This window comes from Scomber japonicus, chromosome 1 (genome assembly GCF_027409825.1).
Source record: "Scomber japonicus isolate fScoJap1 chromosome 1, fScoJap1.pri, whole genome shotgun sequence".
NCBI lineage: Eukaryota > Metazoa > Chordata > Actinopteri > Scombriformes > Scombridae > Scomber > Scomber japonicus.
In genome coordinates, this window is record NC_070578.1 from 4,832,201 (window position 1) to 4,852,379 (window position 20,179).

The 20,179-nt window shown below is 38.8% G+C and overlaps 2 protein-coding genes across 2 annotated transcripts; both read left to right on the plus strand.

The window, feature by feature from the left end:
• Positions 1-518: 518 nt before the first annotated feature.
• ankdd1a (ankyrin repeat and death domain containing 1A) lies at positions 519-12,334 on the plus strand. The gene is made up of 15 exons (XM_053319939.1): positions 519-574; positions 1,174-1,277; positions 2,939-3,037; positions 4,105-4,203; positions 4,372-4,476; positions 6,205-6,303; positions 6,480-6,578; positions 8,063-8,161; positions 8,291-8,389; positions 9,324-9,422; positions 9,545-9,643; positions 10,003-10,098; positions 10,600-10,801; positions 11,887-12,018; positions 12,197-12,334. Exons 1-15 carry the CDS (start codon positions 541-543, stop codon positions 12,256-12,258), a joined length of 1,527 nt encoding a protein of 508 aa, XP_053175914.1. The 5' UTR covers positions 519-540; the 3' UTR covers positions 12,259-12,334.
• A 3,557-nt stretch (positions 12,335-15,891) lies between these two features.
• On the plus strand, positions 15,892-20,168 carry znf414 (zinc finger protein 414). Its single transcript, XM_053320371.1, has 5 exons — positions 15,892-15,966; positions 16,161-16,271; positions 16,944-17,049; positions 17,169-17,617; positions 19,614-20,168. The coding sequence occupies exons 1-5, from the start codon at positions 15,927-15,929 to the stop codon at positions 19,781-19,783; spliced, it is 876 nt and encodes a 291-aa protein (XP_053176346.1). The 5' UTR covers positions 15,892-15,926; the 3' UTR covers positions 19,784-20,168.
• Positions 20,169-20,179: the final 11 nt, after the last annotated feature.

The window sequence follows — 20,179 nt, forward strand, 5'->3', positions numbered from 1 at the left end:
CACTTTATTTTAGCCTTTTAGAATAAAGGAACACGCCACAGATTTTACACATGTACTTGCCATGAGGAGTATTTACTACTCTGGATTTGTTTAATAAGTGTGCGGCATCATGGGAAATGTAGGAGAAAAGCTCAGGATATCTCAGCCTCTCCTCCATTTGTTTTTTAATCTGTCTCATGGAAGTATTTACTGCTTGTCTCTTTGTTTTTCATTGTACATGAATATATTTGCGGTTTTGAAATAGTGACACGATAGTATCACCTTTAGGACGAGGTATCTGTTACGTGTTGTCGAGAAAAGTAAACGGACAGATGAACAGATAAAAAGTGAAAAGTGGAAAAAAAAAGTTGTTGCGTAGATGTATCAACCAGAAGGTGACGTATGCACTTTATTCTGAAGGTCTTGACCGGAAGTGCGCACTCTTGTATATTTTCTAGAGGCTTGACAGAAATATCTGTCAAATGTAGTATCAGCTGGAAAATATCTGAAGCGGGAGCAGAAGGAGAGAATGAAAGCGAGGAGTCAGAGGTGCCTTTAAAGATGGAGGACGACCTGGCGTCTGAAGATGATGTCTGTGAGTAAAACTGTCCACTCTCCTCGTCAACACAACCGGAACAAGCATTTACTACTACCGTTACTATTACTGTAATACTGGTCACTGTACACGGATGTTAATGTCGCAGCCGCGGGACACTACGCTGCGTCTTGGTAAACGTTACAGGCCAATATTTGACGTGTTTTCTCCACTTTATTTAAACATTAAAAAAATAAAACATAGTCTTATTGCCATATTTGTTGCTGAAACTGTCAGGTTCATTTATTATCTTAACATTTTAAGTGCGGTATCTCTCTATATGAAAGATGAGAAAGCCGTTTAGCAGGAAACCGTCGATTCATTAAAGGACAATTCCACCGATTTTTAACTACATTTTCGCGCCTTTATGAACAGTGGATGGAAGATGTGTAGGACGCTGCTTGTTAATTGTCTAGCCTGCAATGACTTGAACAAGGCTGTAGCCACTATGTCTGTATTCATCCCCCAGGTAAAGCATACAATGGTCAGTATTAAACACTATTCCAATTATAATTAGGTTGCTTAGACATACAATACAATACAAGTTGTTGCTTTATACAGTTTCCTTACACTTTACGTCCCTCCTTGTCTCCCAACAGTGCTCTGGTCAGAAAAGGAGTTCCACGATGCTGCAAAGAGGAACGACACAGGGAGAATGCAGGAACTGATCAAGAAGGGTGTGGACGTTAAAGCCAAAAACAAAGTGAGCTTCCCGAATGATAAATATGTACACTCTTTAGGGGATTTGCCAGTCTCTGCTTTGTTACAGAAGTTCCTCTCAGCTGATAACAGGCAACGACAACAGGTCTTTTTTTTCCTCACAGCAGACACTCTGACCTGTCGAAACAGAAATAGCACAGGTGGAACTAACAGGGTGAAATAGAGCAAAGTGGAATTAAACAAATGTATTGTCATTGAGACTGAAGCCCTGCAGTGTGTGAGCTTTTAATCTGTTTATTTCTACATTCACTTCAATTCATATGACATGTAACAAAGCTGAGAGAGAGATCATTTTATTAATTACACCTGTGCTGGTACTACTTCTACAAGCACAGTGTCTCTTGAGAAAAACGGAGTATTGTCCTCAGATATTTCTACAATGAATCAATCCCACAATGAAATATGTCACGTTTTACAGATGTTAAGTTACAGTTGTAATTTCTAGGTGTCTAAACTCTTGATTTACTGCCAAATACAGAGTTAACTACTGATTTCCTTTTATATGATTTTGGACACAGCCGTAATGTTTTTAAAAGGTGTAAAGTTTGTATTAGCACCAAGCCTCCTTAAATCTACTATATATTTATATATACATTTATTTTACAGTATTTTATTATTATTCTGATTCTATAAGTTTTGTCTCATCGATTTTATTCATGGTTTTTTGTCTTTAAATATCTTATTTTAACATAGTTTTAGTCTAGATTTTATTAAACTTCATCTCTTTTATTTCATTTTCCTTTTTTGTCTTTTTAATCTATTTAACCTAGTTATTATACAAACTTTTAATAACCTTTTCCTCTTATTCTCTCTTAATTTTCATTATTTTTCTTTATTTTTTATTTTTCTTAATTTATTTACACTTTCTAACTCATTTTCTGTGGTGTGCATTGGTTGCATGTTTTTCTTTTTAATTTGTTCTGTGTTTGTCATCCTTTTCCTTATGTCTACACTTGCTCTGTCTTATTATCACCTTGTCAATCAAATGTGAAGCACTTGGAACTAAAATAACCAGTGTGAAAGCTGCTATATAAATAAAGTTTGATAGATTGAATGTGTACACAGCACACAGTCTAACTTTAACCACAGACATTAAACATGGGCTTGTACGTTATAACTTGTAGCTGTACATGTGAGCTAATAATCTCTACATCTGCAGTGTATCTCACTGCTGTACACAGACTTGCTTTATTTAGGTGTTATTTAGACTCTCGATGCCACCGACACACTGCCTGCTAAACACAAACAAATTTGCAATGCACGTTTTTCAAAAAGGGAAGTCATACAAATGAATGTACAATTTTGATTCATACACGTAGTGAACTCGTCTTCACATCAAACTCAATTCCTCTTTTAGGTTCCTGCCTTTTATAGATGTGTTGAGTTAACCAGTAAACCTTTTTACTCATGACTGCATCACAATATCACTTCCAGGTCACTGCTAACTGACACGCTTAATGGAACAGAGCCAGCGTTAATGTTAGTAGTGACACTTCCTGTTACGACAAGTCAAACAGTCTGGTGGTGTTATTGAACTGGTGCTCTCACTTATTCATAGACTCAGATGTTTACTCCAATTTCATGACTAATTTCTTTATTTTTTAAAAACTGACAGTATTCATGTCTCTGTGTCTCTGTGTCCAGATAGATCGTAAAGCACTGCATTGGGCAGCAGGAGCTGGGAACGAACAGGCTTTACGTCTCCTACTGGACCATGACACTGAAGTTGATGAGAGGGACATTGTATGTACACTACTTGAAGGGTTGCCATTGATTCAATTCCCTAACACTACAATAATATAGTTCTCTGTTACTGAGAGATATAACAGCACACTGATTCACCTGCCTACAATAGTTGTTACAGCTGCGATGGCTCTTTACTAATCCTGGTAGGACCAGTCTTTAGAATAGATTTTATGTTGTTAACCCTAACCCTGTTTTTACACCTAATTTATTGCAATTATGTCATTGATCTGTCCTGATCAGTGTGTTAGCATCATGGATTATTTACTGTCTACCCCCCCCCCCTTCAGCCTGTAATACTACCCAAAAGTGACCTAAATGCATATTGTTTACTTTATTCATCAGCTTCTTTTCACTGGGTTGAACGATGTTTACTTTTCCACATTTATTCAGTTATTCAGCATAAATTTGCAAACCGTTTTAGGCAATGAAATGAATAATTCAGATCAAAGTCAGCATAAAGGTGATTATTGAATATTGAAGTGTTTAAGTGTGAGTAATGAAAGAAATAGACTAATAATAGTTTCTGTTTCCTATATATTACAACTCCTTAATGAAAAGTGCCATACAAATAAATAAAGTTGAATTTACATGAAAATAAACATCTTAAAAATGCTGTGTATCTGGCAACGTTCAAACTAAAAGTTGAAAACGTAGTCTTGTTCAGGTATGTATTAGTACTCCCTAAACACATAGAAACACACACTGATGTGGAAAATCAGTTGAGTTTCCCTTTAAGAGCTCAGAGCTGTGAAGCACTTTGAATAAAGTGTGTTGTAGAATATAAAAAGGTTTAGTTAAGCCTCTATGCCAAAACACAGCCTGCGTCTAAATTCAGACAGTGTCAGAAATTCTGGACCAAGGACTCTAGACAGGACCACAGATTCAGGACTACGAACCAACCAATCAGAACAAAACATGAAATGATGCTTAAAACAAAATAATGCCCATAGACAGATACAAATAGTTACTATCCACCATGATGCCATAAGCCTGTTGTTGCTTTTCATCTTCACTATCAGAGAGTCACTGTGTAACATAATAGAGTTGTAAATGCTCGTCCACAGTTTGGCATGAATGCTCTGCTGCTGGCGTCGTGGTTCGGTCACCTAAAGATCCTGCAGATCCTGGTGTCCTGCGGAGCAAAACTCAACTGTGAGAACAAAGTAAGAGCTGCTTCCTGTCAGCATCACTGCAGTAAGAATGAAGATTCAGTGAGTGGTACCTTGAACAGTGTGTTGTTTTGTTTCTATGTTTGTATGTGTGTGTGTGTGTGTGTGTGTGTGTGTGTTTGTGTGTGTGTGTGTGTGTGTGTGTGTGTGTGTGTGTGTTAGGATGGTCTGAGCATGCTGCACTGCGCTGCCCAGCGAGGCCACATCACAGTGTTGGAGTTCATCATGGAGGATCTGGAGGACATCTCTCTGGACAGAGTGGATAAGGTGATTTCTTTTCAGAGTCTTAAACAAACATTCTCCTGCCAATATAAAGATACAACCACTGGAATGCAACATTCTTCAGTCTATAAATCCCTTCATGGTCTCACCCCTACATATATAAAGATTTACAAGATATACAAATTTTCACCACAAATGTCTTTCACTCTTACGACTTTTCCTATAGTGGCCCAAAATGCACAAAAATTAATGTCTTTTTAAAATGTTATACTTTTGTAAGTGTTACAAATGTGGGGCTTTTTGTTAAATTAATCTCTTTTCATGGTTTCAAAAAGTTCTTGTAATTTTCAGTTTCAATAAAATACATGTTATATGTTATATTTTCATAATTTAGGTAAACTAAAAGATGATATTGTGCACAATATTCTGAACAGACATCATTTTGTTGAAACCGCTGGTTTATTATGGTAAAGATATTATACATATTTTATATATTATTTGTAGGTTATTATGTAATGGTTTTACTGGTTCGGCCCACTTGAGATCAAATGAGAACTAAAATGTGCTTGACAGCCTTGCCTTACAACATCACCAGACCTCTCACATCCTCCCACCTTAGCATGTTGGCAGTGACCACAGGCTGGGGGCTTTTTCTGCAGCAGCCCCTCGGCTCTGGAACATCCTTCCAGACGCTGTTAAACAGTCTGAGTCTGTTGATGCTTCTAAGATGCATTTTAACCCTATAAAGTCTGAACAATCAAATCATTGCTAGAAAATTCTAATTCTTTAAATCTGGAGTGTTTATTGGAAAAAAAAAAACTTAATTAAATAACACTTTGCATAGATTAGTTTTATTTTGTATCATATTTGATACATGTGAAATGAAATGTATTTTCCATAGCATGCTTTGTTTAAATATACAGCATTTTTAAGCCTTTATAGGTCCTTCATAAAGCTCATATCACAACTCCTAAGTGTCACGTTTTTCTTTCAAACAAACAATAACATAGAGAACATTTTAAGCCCTTAAAGCTCCTGCATAGAGCTCATATTACCCACAACTTGAAATGCAATAAAATGATAATTGTCAGAAGTACAGATAAATGAGCTTCTATACCTGCTGTATCTAATCTGATGCACACATTTTCAATTTGAATTTACCATAAAATAAACTACAAAATATTTAGGAAGTCAATCAATCCAGCAACTATTCCTATTGAAGTATCACTAAATATTTTAATGTTTTTCTTATCTTAACTTTTTGAAAACTGGCAAAAATATCCATTTATCAAAATGATGGCTCACTGATTGACAACACCTTAAATAAACAGCCCCCTGGTGGTTTATATGTGCATTGCATGTGTCTGATCGTATATATCAGGTTTTTACACTGATGATGTAGAGCTCTCTAAAACTCATGTATCAAATATGAATCACTTGGCGTTACAGGGTTAAGACTCACTTTTATCCTCTGGCTTTGAACTGTGTTTAATCTTTATTTATTTATTTGATTTATTTGGGTTTTAAATTTGGTTCCATTTTAATCTTTTTTTCACAGCCATCTGTTATGTGTATACATTTTTTCTCACACTTTGGCTCAAAATCTGTTGCCTTATTAAAAGTGTTCTATAAATAATATCAATTTGAAATTTGTTGTCAACAGTGGGCCAATAACGGAAGAGACATTAACACCAGTGCAACATGATGCTATTATCTGAACATAGTGATACGCAGTACGGTATGTGTGTAACCTGTGGACATTTCTCTCACCAGTCGGGGAAGACAGCTCTCCACCTGGCTGCCGAACATGGACAACTTGAAGTGGTGGACTTCCTGATTGGAATGGGGTGCACTCATAGTTTAAAGGACAAGGTAAAGACTACAGGAAATAGTTTTAAATAATAAAGTTAAATTGTTACACTTTCTTTGTTAGAGTGTAATGACCACACCTTCACTTTAAGCTAATGTGAGCTGAAAGACATCCACCATGGACATAGTGTAGAGGAAACTGTCTCCAGTTGTAATTTGTTGTTATGTCTGGACTACAGGAAGAGAACACAGCCGTTCATATGGCAGCGCAGCATGGCCACACAGAGGTCCTGCAGAAGATCATGGAGACCGGAGTGGATGTGGATGAGCGGAACATAGTGAGTGAACCAGACCCAGATTGCTTACTTAATTAGAAGGACTGCGGTGCACAACTGGCAGCCTGGTAGCCATATTTCACACATAAGGTTTTGGGTGTTGAGGACTGTAGCTGTGTCTCAAATCACATACTTCTGTACTTACACTTCTTACACTTCTGAGTGCATAACTGTGTTCTTATTGAGAAGTATGGAAAGATACAGTGCACTATGAGTACCTGGATGGTTTCACTGAAAACAGTCAAAAAGTTGAGTGTGGAATTATGGACACTTTTCACCTTCAACGGTTGCCATCTTGGCTATGTAGTGGAAGGGGAGGGCCCGCTTTTCAAACAGGAAATGGCGGCCGAGGACGTTGTAACAGAGAATTCACGCAAAATAATGAGGGAGCTGAAAAAAATATTAGGAAACTACAATAGAATATATAAAATGTAGCTTGTCCCATGTTTGTAGCTCCTTCTGTTACTGAATAACAAGCCAGATAATGTCTAATAGTTCACTGGTTGTAACTACAGTGAGCATCACTACATTATTCAAATGTAAATTATACATGTTTTTTGCACTAAGCACCACTATACTGTTGTCACATATATAAGCCATCAGTAGGTTTATTGGGTTAATTTAGCAGTCTGTAATGATTTGGTACCAAGAATGATAACAGCAATGCTAACGCTAGCTTGCTAATGCCAGCTCTGGCCTATTCATGCTCGCGTGCTAACGCTAGGCAGTATTTGATTTGGGACACTAACCTGTTGAAATTTGCATACTACACAAGTAAGTACACATTGTACTAACAGAAGTGCACCAACAGAAGTATATGACTTGAGACTCCATTTATTCACTGTAAACTGCAGTAAACAGTGTTTCCTTGCAACAACTTCTGACTGTGTTGAGATGTAAAAATGTAGGTCCAAGTATCTCACTCGGCAACTCACTTTTATAATAGAACGTTCATCACACAGAATCCTTACAGTGCTTTCACATTCACGCATCACAGACAACAGTGTGCCGGAAGCTTTCCCCTGGGTTCACCTCTCTGACCACAGGCCTCATCATGCTGCTGCACACTGAGGATGTGGCTGCTGGAGGCTGGGGAAGGTGTTTGCATCTGCTTTCACCTCAAAGCAAGCAAGGAAACACTGAAGTCCATGTAGTTTCTGGTCTTGTATTTGAGTGATATCCCGGATGGCCTGCCACACCCACCATGGCTGGTTGTTAGTGGCTGGTCTATAGGTGTGGTAGTGTTGACCTAAAACCATTTTTTAATGTTTGAATAAAGCTTCTCTAGCGTGTTTTTTCCCCCTGGTAGCACTTCCGATCTGCATGGTTAAAATCTATTATAAGCTGTGATGTGAGCTGCTTCTGCATTCTGTGATGTGATGAACTGCCATTGTACACACAGATCACCTGATAAGATAATATATTTATGATTATATAACAATTTGACTCAGTGTTTCCTGACTGTAATGTTCCTGTTGTGTTTTTAGAACGGTCTCACAGCTTTGCACCTGGCAGCTGATGGAGGTCACTACGTATGTGTCCGACTGCTGCTGGAGTCCAGCTGTAACGTCAACGCACTCACTAATGTACGGTTTGCTCTTTTTTCACATAATGTATCTTTTTTTTTTTTTTTATAGACACAACAGATTACAATGTAGATGTTAATAAGTTGAGCGTGACGTTGAAGCCTTCATTTGGTTTGCTTGTGTCTGCAGAGGAATATGAATGCTCTCCATTATGTGGCCCAACATGGCTTTGACAGAGAGGCCGGTCTGCTGGTGGAGGCAGGGATCAACATACATGCTTCAGACAATGTAAGTTATGTCATAACTGTCATTGTGGTTTATATTAAACAAATAAAGTCTTCACACTGAGATAGTGTAATTTGACATCGCGCCTCAATTTGGACAGGTGTGGTTTGTCGTACTTAGCGATCCAGCGCTGTACAGCAGGTACATTGTTCAATGCTGGACTGCAACATATACATGACAGCAACAGAATTATTAGCCTGGAGGTAATTATGTTTTGGAAATACACTTGATTATATCATGAGGGTTTTAAAATCTTTTTTATTTGATTGTGCTGAAAAAAATGATAGAAAGATACATAGAAGATACAAAGGAAGTGAGAAACAGTGCAAACCAATAAAAGCTATTACCAAGTAACCCAACACATTTATGAAAACGAAGGTGACAAGAAGCACAAACACAAAGTTTAGACTGATTTACCGTAATAACCGGTGGAAAAAACTCACCTTTAACGCAATTTCATTTCATTTAAAAGTGCGGTGCGTCTTATACACCAGTGGGTCCTGTACAGCAGTAAAATATCAAAAACATCTGGTAATGGAAAAATGACATTTGCTGTTGGATACAGTCTTAAAAGAAAAAAGTCTAATCTCTCAACTTTATTTTTGAAACAACGTTTAATATATATTAAATTCCCTGTGAAATTAACTGTTTCAGTGCACGGAAGTTTATTCTTAAACTGTAAAATTGAATGCCTTTAATTGCATATTATTGTCATAAATGTTTGGTAACCACATTTGGGAAAAAAAGTATATTTATGTATATAAGATAAGATTATCGGCCAATATGTCAATATCAGAATTTGGAACACTCACTCCCTAATATCGGTATTGGCCTCTGCCCCAAAAATCCAGTACTCAGTCGGGCAATATTATGAGCTGTTCCTGGTATTATTCACACCAGATGAAAATGACGTCTTCTTTCTCTGTGTTTGAAACAGCAACAGAACACACCTCTCCACCTGGCCACCTTCAACAATCACATAGAGGTTGTACGGCTGCTGATAGATGCTGAGTGTGACCTGGATATAGCTGACAACGTGAGTACTCACCTTTACAGCAGCAGCGCTACACATCGAGGAGCCACTTGTTGACTCATGTGACACAAAGCCTGCAGTGTAATATTATGAATAGTTTGCCCATGTGGTCATGTGGTTCACAGAGACAACAGACCGCTTTGCACATAGCAGCAGAGCATGGCTGGCAGGACATGGCTGAGATGATGCTAGTTTCAGGCATCAACCTGAATCTGACTGATAAGGTAACAGACACGCACACAGGCACACAGGCACACAGGCACACACACACAAGATTTTGTCCTTCCTGTTTTTTATTATTATCTTTAGTCATGTAGCTTTGAGGTTAACTGTAGTTAGTTGATAATGACTACTAGGCTTTAGCTAAAAGCCACCAGCAGTAGCTTTTAGTTGTGTTTTTGCCCACAATAAATACTACTTTTTGACCTTATATCTATAAACCATAAGAGAAATCCCTCTGATAATCGCCAGCAATCAGAATGAATGATTACATACCATATTTGCAGATTAGTTTCATTATATTCATTAAAGTGTTTTATGGCAAGTAAAAATGTGTTTTGAACTGGCTGTGTGACGTATACAGCAGGGGAAAACCTGTCTGGAGGTGGCAGCAAGAGGAAACCATGTCATCCTCGTTGACATGATCATCAAAGCTGACCGTTTTTATAAGTGGGAGAAGGTGAGTTATTATTCACTGAAATATCTCAGTAGCTCGCCAAAACAGTGTCTATATTTGTTAAGAATGTGGTTGAGGTCTGATTTTTATTGATTCACCTGGAAATACATCACTAGGGTTGGGTGTGGTTTAAAAGATTATGATACCACTAGAAATCCAAGTTCCCTTAAAGTGATACTGATACCAACTGAGTATTTCATTGCATTGAATACCAATCATGTGAATAGAAGCATTAAATTGTATAAAATGCCACCAGTCATCCATGGTAGCGGCTGTGGCAGTGGGCCAATCACATGCATTAAATCAAAGAATGCTTGTGATGATTGGCTGTGAACAAGTCCATACAAATAGTCATCTTTTTTCTAGCTCTGGGTGCAAAAAGGATTGATATTACTTGGTTCAAGTACGGATACCTGGTCCTATATATAATCACTTGACCTCTTCACTTGACTGATTCTTGTTCCGACATTATGTATGAAAAATGACTCCCCCTGCTGGATTCAGGATCACATGGGCAGTGAGCAGGACTCCTGGGTGGGGAGGCAGCTGAGCTTCAAGCAGGACCACCAGCCAGAGACACAACACCTCCGCTCTGTCCTGTGGAGCCTGGCCACCAAGCACCTCTGCCGTGGAGAATGGAAGATTCTGGCACAACACTGGAACTTCAGCGATGCTCATATACGGGCTATAGAACAACAGTGGACAGGTGAGTCATGCTAACCACTCAAGAATGGTCAAAAACATAAATAAAATACACTACTGCTTTTAGACCATGGCTTGGTCATGCTTTCCTTACTCGACTACACTAGTGACCACTGGGTGGTGTAGCTTAAAGGCCTCAGTGTTCTTCAAATGAATTAGTGTCATCTGACAGCAGCTAAAGACACAAGTGTTTATACATGCTTAGGAATGTCTTTTCCTCTGAATGTCTAAATGTGTGTTTAGACAGAATATGAAGAGATTTTTTTGCCAGCATTACTTGCATGGATTTGTGTAGCTCGTGTTTATACACAACCAATGAAACATCTACACAGACGATCGCTCTAGCTAGGTAGCAACGTTTGCTTGCAATAGCCTCTGACTGATCTTCTCCACAAACTCTGGTCCTTTCTGGTATTTCCACAAACTCTGGTCCTCTGGTCCTTTCCTTTTTTTCCTCTCCTCTCTGTATGTTTATAAGTAGATTCCTACTTTGGAACAAGTGCAAATATTAAGCTCATGTTGAAACATTTCAGTGGCACTAACCATAAACTACAGATTCCACTAGTTCATGACCATTATTCCCTGCCTCTCACGCCTCTCATTCCCTATTATCTGACTACTGTTAATCTATAATAAGGTGTAAAATGCACAAAAAATGTTGCCTTTGTCTTTTGCAGGTCTTTGTAGTTTCTGTGTGATAAATCATAAAAATGTGTCACTGAAGGTGACAAAGCACACGATTTTTCTTCTCTCATTTTAGAAACAAAAATGAAGACTTGTATCAAATATATATCAAGCAGCTACATTTCAGCTCAGTGAAACAGTGTGGCATCAGGTTTACTATGTGAGTAAAACAGCTGCAGTCTGCAGACTAACTGTCCAACTGCTCAGTTCTTTAATGAATTAAATTAAACCGAGATGCTCCCAGTAAGATGTTTTTTAATGTTGCTGTCACTATACTGGTCATTTTCAGTCCAATAATCACAACTCTTTGACCCCATTGGTCCTTGGTTCCTACCTGCCAAAAGAAGGGATAGTTGCCACTTTCTGTCAGGTTTCCTTTAGATGTATTATAATTCCATATTCCAGGTATGAAAAGCTTCAAGGAGCACGGCCACCGAATGTTGTTAATCTGGCTTCATGGAGTGGTGATGGCGGGGGAGAACCCGACCAAAGGTCTCTATGAGGGGCTGGTGGAAATCTCCCGGACAGACTTGGCAGGTGAGCTCATGAAACTGAACTCTTCTCTGTAGACTGCAGTAACTGTACATCACTGGTCAGTTTTAAATTGGAATCATAGACTGTACGACTTCAACCAACCTCACACAATGACCAGGAACAATCAGTATGTTGACTGCTGCATAATGACTCGTTTCCTTACTGTCTTTTAATCGTCCAGAGTGCATCCGGCATAAGGCAAACGCAGAAAGCAGCTCTCCTAAAATGTGCTCTGCTATGTGATCAACACTGTGAACACGACTAATGCAAGGTGTCCGTGCACATCTGAACTCTATTTAACTGGAGATGTCCAGAGCTGAGCCAATAAGAGGACAGGTTTGTAATGTCCACAGCATGACCTGTCTGCATATTCACACGTTCGACATACTGTGATCATTCTAAACCTGTAGGATATTTATTCATGCATGCTTTAATTGACAGCTGATACTGGAGAAGCAGACAGGACACGAGGGACAGAAAGAGGCAACAAAGGTCATTTAGTCTAATGTACTGTACTCTTAGTGTACTGTATACTGTACTTTAAAGCACATTATAGTAGTAACATTTAAAACACCAGAAGAGTTAACATGTCTTAATCAAAAATATATCCTCATTAAAAGAGAACTCTATCAATTTAGTAGCACACTCCTATAACACTGTCAGACTTATGATGGACAGTTAAAATGAATATATTTAAGAGAACTGGATACCGATTCAAAGATGGACCCCCATTAATTCTTGTGAAAGTTGCACAAAGCAGCATATAGCCAAAACAAAGGCTTCCTCAACTTTCCCTGTTTTCTAGAGAATGTTCACTGGCTGAGCTGGCTTCCCATTAGCTCTCTGAACACATGAATTGGAAGTAATTTAATCACATGACTCATTCTAACATTGTAAATTTGTAATCACCTGATTTGGCCACTACAGTTGTTCCTGGTAGCTTGGTTAAAACCTGGCATCCACATTACCTATAATCCAACTCTACTGCTGACAGTGACATCACTTGAGGCAATTTATCAGATTTTACTAAACTCCCTTTTGAGCCACTAAAGAAGTTCCCTTTTAAAGCTGCAGTGAGTAAAGTCCGACCACTAGGGGGCATAAAGGGCCCCAAAACAAGGCTGTAACTAGGTAGCAATCCTCTATCTAGAAAGCATTTGCTTTCACATTTACTCATGTTTTACATTTACTTCGTGGCATAGTCTTTAAATTTACTTGATATTTAGTGTAAACATAGTTTAACAGTATACAGTATACAGGGGAGCTGGGGAGAGTTGTTGGAAGCCAAACACACAGTGTGTAAATACAGAATATATGAGCTAAAAGCTGTGTAGAGCAGAATAATTGGATGATAATGCTCACATTAGTGACCTTCTTAAGGGAAGTCATTTGATTCCATTTTCACATCAGACTATATAGATTAATTGTACCACAGCCTTATTCAAGTTGACTCATTTGATTAATTTAGCAGTAAAGAACCAATACAGATTTTGAATAATGAGATCATCAGACTATATCAATAACTGGCTTTATTATTTTACAGCTAGTGATCACTTTTAGACTTTGCATGGTCAGACCAGCTACAGCCCTGCATACTGTAACTAGCTGGTGCTCCCTCTCTTAATCTAAAGGACACTGTGGGTTCTAAATGGTGGAACTTTCTCACTGTGGAAAATCTATGGACGCTGTTGTAAAAAAGCAGCTCAAGTTGCGTTTTTATTGATTTTTTCCATTGCTCTATTGTGTCTCTGTCTGTCTTATTTATCTTTTACTGATGTCTGCACTTTGTAGAACGGTGCTATTATATACTGTACATAAAGTTGCTTAGCAGGGAAATGGAGGACACCAGGGTGAAAATACACTGTCAATGGATATGTTTGAATCCTGTAATCACAGAAGCACATGTACATTTAGAGATCAACCTACCAGCATCTTTATCATTGTTCAGATTGTTATAGACATTGATGTCAGGGTTAATACTGTTGTGTCTACACAGCCAAAGCCTTCTCTGTCTTCCTGGAGGGGGCAGGATCTGATGCTCTGCACCTTCTGTCTTTGTGGCCTTAAAGATAAATTCTTCTTTTTATAAGCTGGGTATTAGATCCAGTTGTCATAGTTATTGTTGGCAGAGAGAGCGTAATGCAACATGAGCAGTCTGACACTTTTATAACAAATCCTCAGTTTAACAGTTATTGACTGGATCATCTGATTTCTCTAAAAGTTGCCCTGTTGCTTTCTGTAATGGTCTCAAGAGTCAAAGTATATCACTATAGCGCTGCAGAAATGTTACAACCAACAGGAAGGATGACCAAAACTACATAACTGAAACCCCAGCTTGTAAAAATGAGAACTTAAGGAATTGTATGTGTGCATGTTCTTTTTCTTTTTACTTTGTTCATGTTTATGAATCCACTGGATTTATGCACATTTTTAACAATTTACACTCTTCGTTCTCTTGTAGAGAAATACTGTGTCCTGAATTTAACGTTTCCACATGCATTCATGTTTTTACTCAGCTCAACTCTAATCAACATGAAATTGGATGCCATTTTCATTTCACTTGTGTTTCTGACCACTTCTTAATGCCAGGTGTAAATAAAGTTAATGCACTATAAAACAAATAGCTATTTTTGCATGAGGTAAATACATATTATATGTTCATAAGTAGCTTCACAAAGTGATGACACCTGTTTTTTGTAATGATTTGTATGACAAATCTAATGGTTTTATAGTACTGTGAAATGATTACTGCTTTACAAAAAGGTTTCCTGGAGCCAATCAAATCGTCTTGTCATTAGGAAACCTGTGTGAGAGGGTTTTTTTTGGTGGTGTATCTTGAGTTCTGTAGGTATAGAAAGAATAAATGCATGTGTAGAAGTTTTATCTGTGAAGGAAATCACCTTTTACAGAGCCAGGCTCCTCCCTGAATGCCTCATGAGATGATTTTTTCCAACAACAATGCAATCACTGTATTTTCCTTTATATAATTAGTGTATAAACATACAATGCAATGAACCGTATGTGTGTATGTGTATGATAATTACATTTACACTATGTTTATAAGACCAATAAACACTTCACTTTAAAAACAAAGCGTCCATGTTGCAATTTTCTACATAAATCTGGAAATACATAAACTCTCTAACCGCACATACACTCATTATATCCGCTTGTTCTCTTGTCGGAAGGAAACTTGAAAAAATAATATTGTGTACAAGCTTCTTCTTGCACTCTTTTGTTTACTTGAAGTTGATCAGTTATGCTTTCGTACATATGGCTGAAAATGATACACTTATTACATTGGGCCACAGCTAAAAGCTCCAGGGCAAAAGTTACTGTTTGGCTTCTACTTCCTGTGCTGAAATAACCTGCGTATTTCATTTGTGGCAATTGGATTAAACACCACTTTATTTCAAGATATTAACCATTTGATATGATTTTTAAATAATAATCTAATTTTGACAAAGGGCTCTTCTCGACATGGCCCCCAGTGGATGCATATAATATTTTGAAATAGTTTTATTGTTTATTTAATTTTAAATTTCCTTTTACTTTTGGAAATACTATTATGTCAATTTTGAATTTCTCCCTAGGGGGGGTCAATAAAGTTACCCTAGAGTCAGACCCTTTACCTATACGTGTAAAGCTCATTTATATTTGTATTAAGGTGGATTTGTATTGTATTTGTATTTATGGAGAGACAGAAAAAGGACAAAAGCGGCCAAGAAACAAAGAATAAACAATAGAAAAAAACAAACAAATAAAAAATAAAACGATTTATCTAAAAAAAAACAAAAAAAAAACGGAAAAACCCTCGTGCGCATGCGCTACCGTTATTGCAGTGCATTCTGGTTCTTGAAGTCCGCTTATGGTTTATTGTCTCTGCAGAGGAGCGCTACTCTGTCACTACTATGTCTTCGGCTGTGCAAACAGCAGAACATGGAACTGGAGGTTTGTTATTTAGCTAAAATGTTGCACACTGGCGCCAAATGAACGATGTGTTTACGTCTCTGTGTTTATTTACACTAGCTGAGCGGAGCTGGCTAGCTGGCATGCTAACCCTCTCGAGTCCTGTCGCTGCGTTATTGACACTTGCTATCACATGTTATGGTATGTATGAATAAAGTGCTGTTTGTCTGTTCCAGGGAACCAGAGAATACCGTGTCCGCTGTACGGCTGTAAGCGGGTCTACTCTGACATGAGCTCTCTGGACGTACACGTCAAAGATCATGAGATGCCAGCTCAGTCTCTTCCTGGTCAGTCCTGCACACACTAACTTCATTTACTCTATCTTCCTGCTTTTAATGTCATACGCCGTGTTATCAAGGTGACCAAAAGTTATGCTTACATAGTTGTGATTGCCTATAGAGGTTGTAATGCTCTATGCAAGTGATGGGAGTTCTGGCTCTTTTTAGGAATCACATTCAAAATAGAACATATACCACAGAAAAAGAGATTACAATGTGTAAAACAGCAAATCTGAAGTCCTATGCATACATACATTGAAGAGTTCATAGCTAAGATTCAGTATGTGTATTGTAAGACACTCTGAACACATTATTTTAATGTTTGAGATGATCCATCAGAGAGGCAGGAGCATGTTGAAGTCAGCCTCTACACACAAGTGAACTGTTGATTTCTACTTATTCAACACTGGCCACTCTGAAATCCAGTGCAACTGCTGAGATCCATCAATGCTGCAACACGTTGGATCATCGATTCATCATTTAAGTCATTTATTGAACCAGAATGCAAAACTAATTCCAAACAGCTAATTCCAGGTCTTCAACTAAAGGTTTTCTTTAAGTTAACATTTAAGAATTGGCTCTCAAAGGGTTTTCATCACTTTTTATTATATTAGTTAAAAATCTGTGTTTGGTGATGGTTGATGTGCATGTTATGTTTGGTGTTTTCTGTCCTCTCCTCAGGGAAAGTGTTGCTGTGCTCCACTGTGGGCTGCAGCGGCTCCTTCCCTAACATGCAGAAACTGATGGAACATATGAGACATCATCACAAACCCAACATATTCTTCCTGTGAGTTCTCCTCCGAGCTGAGCTGCTCAGTGTGTTTCTTCATGTGTTGTGTGTGTGTGTGTGTGTGTGTGTGTGTGAGAGTGTGTGTGTGTGATGTAAAGCTGCTCCTCTGTCTGCAGGTGTGAAAGCTGTCGCACAAAGCTGCGCTCCTACCGCGGCCTCCTCACTCACCTGCACACCTGCTCCAAGGTGACGCGGGGCAAAGCCAAGCCCGAGGCAACAAATTCTCAATCTGCCAACGTGACCCCCATGACCTCCATGGACCTCAACCCTGTACAGCTGGATCACCATCAGATCCCACAACCAGATGGTTCCTCCCCAGACTCTGCTGCCCCCCCTTCCCTGTTCAACCCAGATGGCTCCTCTCCACAACTCACAGAAGCAGCTCTTCTGCAGCATCAGCCTCAGTTTGATAGATCAACAGCAGCTCCTGGCCCCCCTGATACCCAGGCTCAGCACCATCCTGGACCACAAACCAGGACTCCTGAGTCTCTCCATCCTGCTCCACCTTCAGCATCGGCTCCTCAATCTCCACCAGGGTCTGCAGCTACGTGGAAGAAGAGTCAAGGTGAAGGTCTTGTTGTGTACACTTCACAAAGCATCTGTAGTTTGTACTGAGAATCAAATCAGTGTTACCAAGTTTAAGAGTCACAGGATTAGTGAGTGCAGGTATTAAGGTAAAAACTGCAGTAATGTACAAGTTTAAAATTCCACATACTACTATAAATACATAAGGATTCATCATCTGGACATCATGGATATCTGTGCCAAATAGGCATGGGATGATAACCGTGTTCAAGGTTTACTGCGATATGAAAAGTCACCATAACCGAAACCGCCAAATTTTCTATCATAGCGTTCCTGAGGTATGAGATGTTTTTAGTCTGGTCAAAGACAGAAAGTGCTAGTCCTTCCTTTCCTTCCTTCTTCCTCCTGCCCATCCTTCCTTCTTTTCTTCCGTCCTTCCTCCCTTCCTTTTCTTCCTCTCTCCCTCCTTCCCTCCCTCCCTCCCTTCCTTCCTTCCGTCCTTCCCTTCCCTCCCTTCCTTCCTTCCTTCTTTCCTTCCTCCCTCCCTTCCTTCCTTCCCTCCTTGACTCGAGGACAACAGGAGTACAAGCTTAATCTCTGTTTAGGAAAAGGAAGTGACCCTCACTTTTTAGTCTGGTCAAAGACAGGAAGTGCTGGTCAGAAATCCCTCAGGTGATGCAGCTGCAGCGTAGAGTATCACGACCCCTCACACTGTCATTACAGTGTATATTCAGGTTAAATTAACATGTCTGTCTTTATTTTTCTTCCTTTTTTAGGAACATTTTAGGGCTGTAATCACAATACCACCATACCGAGAAACCGTGATATTGTTTCTTATGGTTATCATACTGCCAGAATCTCATACCGGCCCATGCCTAGTGCCAAATGTTCCAGATATCCATCTCATAGATATTCAGATACATGTGGAACAAAGAGATGATGGAACAAAAATAAAATTTGAGTCACTTTGAACGGACGTGTTTCTGGAGTAAAACTACAACACAAAGTCTACATGAATATAATTTGTACAACTACAGTTGTGGTCAACAGTTTACATACACTTGTAAAGAACATAATGTCATGGCCGTCTTGAGTTTCCAAAAATTTCTACAATTTTGTGTGACGGAGTGATTTTGTCACAAAAAACATTGATGAAGTTTGGTTCTTTTATGAATTTATTATGGGTCTACTGAAAATGTGACCAAATCTGCTGGGTCAAAAATATACATAGAGCAATGCTAATATTAGATTACATGTCCCTTGGCTATTTTCACTCCATTTAGGCCAGAGGTGTCAAACTAATTTTCATTCAAGGGCCACATACAGACCAATTTGATCTCATGTGGGCCGGATCATTAAAAAGATGGAGGGAAAGAAGGAAGGAAATAAGAAGGGAAGGAAGGAAAGACAGGCAAAAGGAAGGAGGGAAGAAAGGTAGGAAAGACAGATGGAAGGTAAGAAGGAAGGAAGAAAGAGAGGAAGGACAGATGGAATAAAGGGAGGAAGGACAGATGGAATAAAGGGAGGAACAAAGAAAGGGTAAAAGGAAGGAAGGAAGGACATATGAAAGGAAGGAAGGAACGAAGAAAGGATAAAGGAAGGTAGGAAGGAAATGAACACAGGAAGGAAAGTGGGCCGGATTGGACCCCTCGGTGGGCCGGATCTGTTTGACATCCCTGATTTAGGCTCTTTTGGTAGCCATCCACAAGCTTCTGGCTTCTGGGCTCAGAGAAGTCACCAGCTGTAGTCAATCATAATCACTCACAACAAGTTAAGAGTCCATGAAGCTCATTTCATTGATCATTCATGTTGCTGTATGTATATTTTTGACCCAGCAGATTTGGTCACATTTTCAGTAGACCCATAATTAATTCATTAAAGAACCAAACTTCATGAATGTTTTTTTGTAATAAAGAAGTCTGTGTTCCAATCACTCTATCACAGAAAAATAAGAGTTGTAGAAATGATTGGAAACTCAAGACGACCTTAGTGTCTTCTGTATTTTGGTTAATTCATCTGTTTATTTCACACACCAGGAATGACCTGCAACAGACGCATCCTCTGGGAGCACACGAAAGGCCGCTACACGTGCGTGCAGTGCGGTCACACGGCAACCAACCGCAAGGACATGACTCAACATATCAGCTCTCAACACAGCAGTAACAAACCTGCAGAGGACACCAGGAGTCCTGTCACTAACACATGATGTGACAGCTTTATTCAGAGCCAGCAGCAATGGGTCATATTCTTTCCATCCTTCCATAAAGCACATATCAAATATGGTTTAAGTGGCTCACTGTCCTCCTGTTCTTAGTATTGCCACTATTCTTTTCATACCTTTTGCACTATTCATGTCATTTATTTAAGCTTGATCTTGTAAAATTTAGTGCTAGAACTCATTCAATCTGTGAAAATCATTCATTTTGGTCGCTGAAATTCTCTTGCTGGTGCAGTCTCTGGTGTAAAGCAGAATGTTTTGGCCTTAAATGTTTGGTCAAATTTAAAAATCATCTCAGGAGAACTGTTACAGCTTAACATTCAGATATTAACATGAAAATCTTATGATGTAACTGCTTTAAAATAAATAAACTATTGTAAGTTT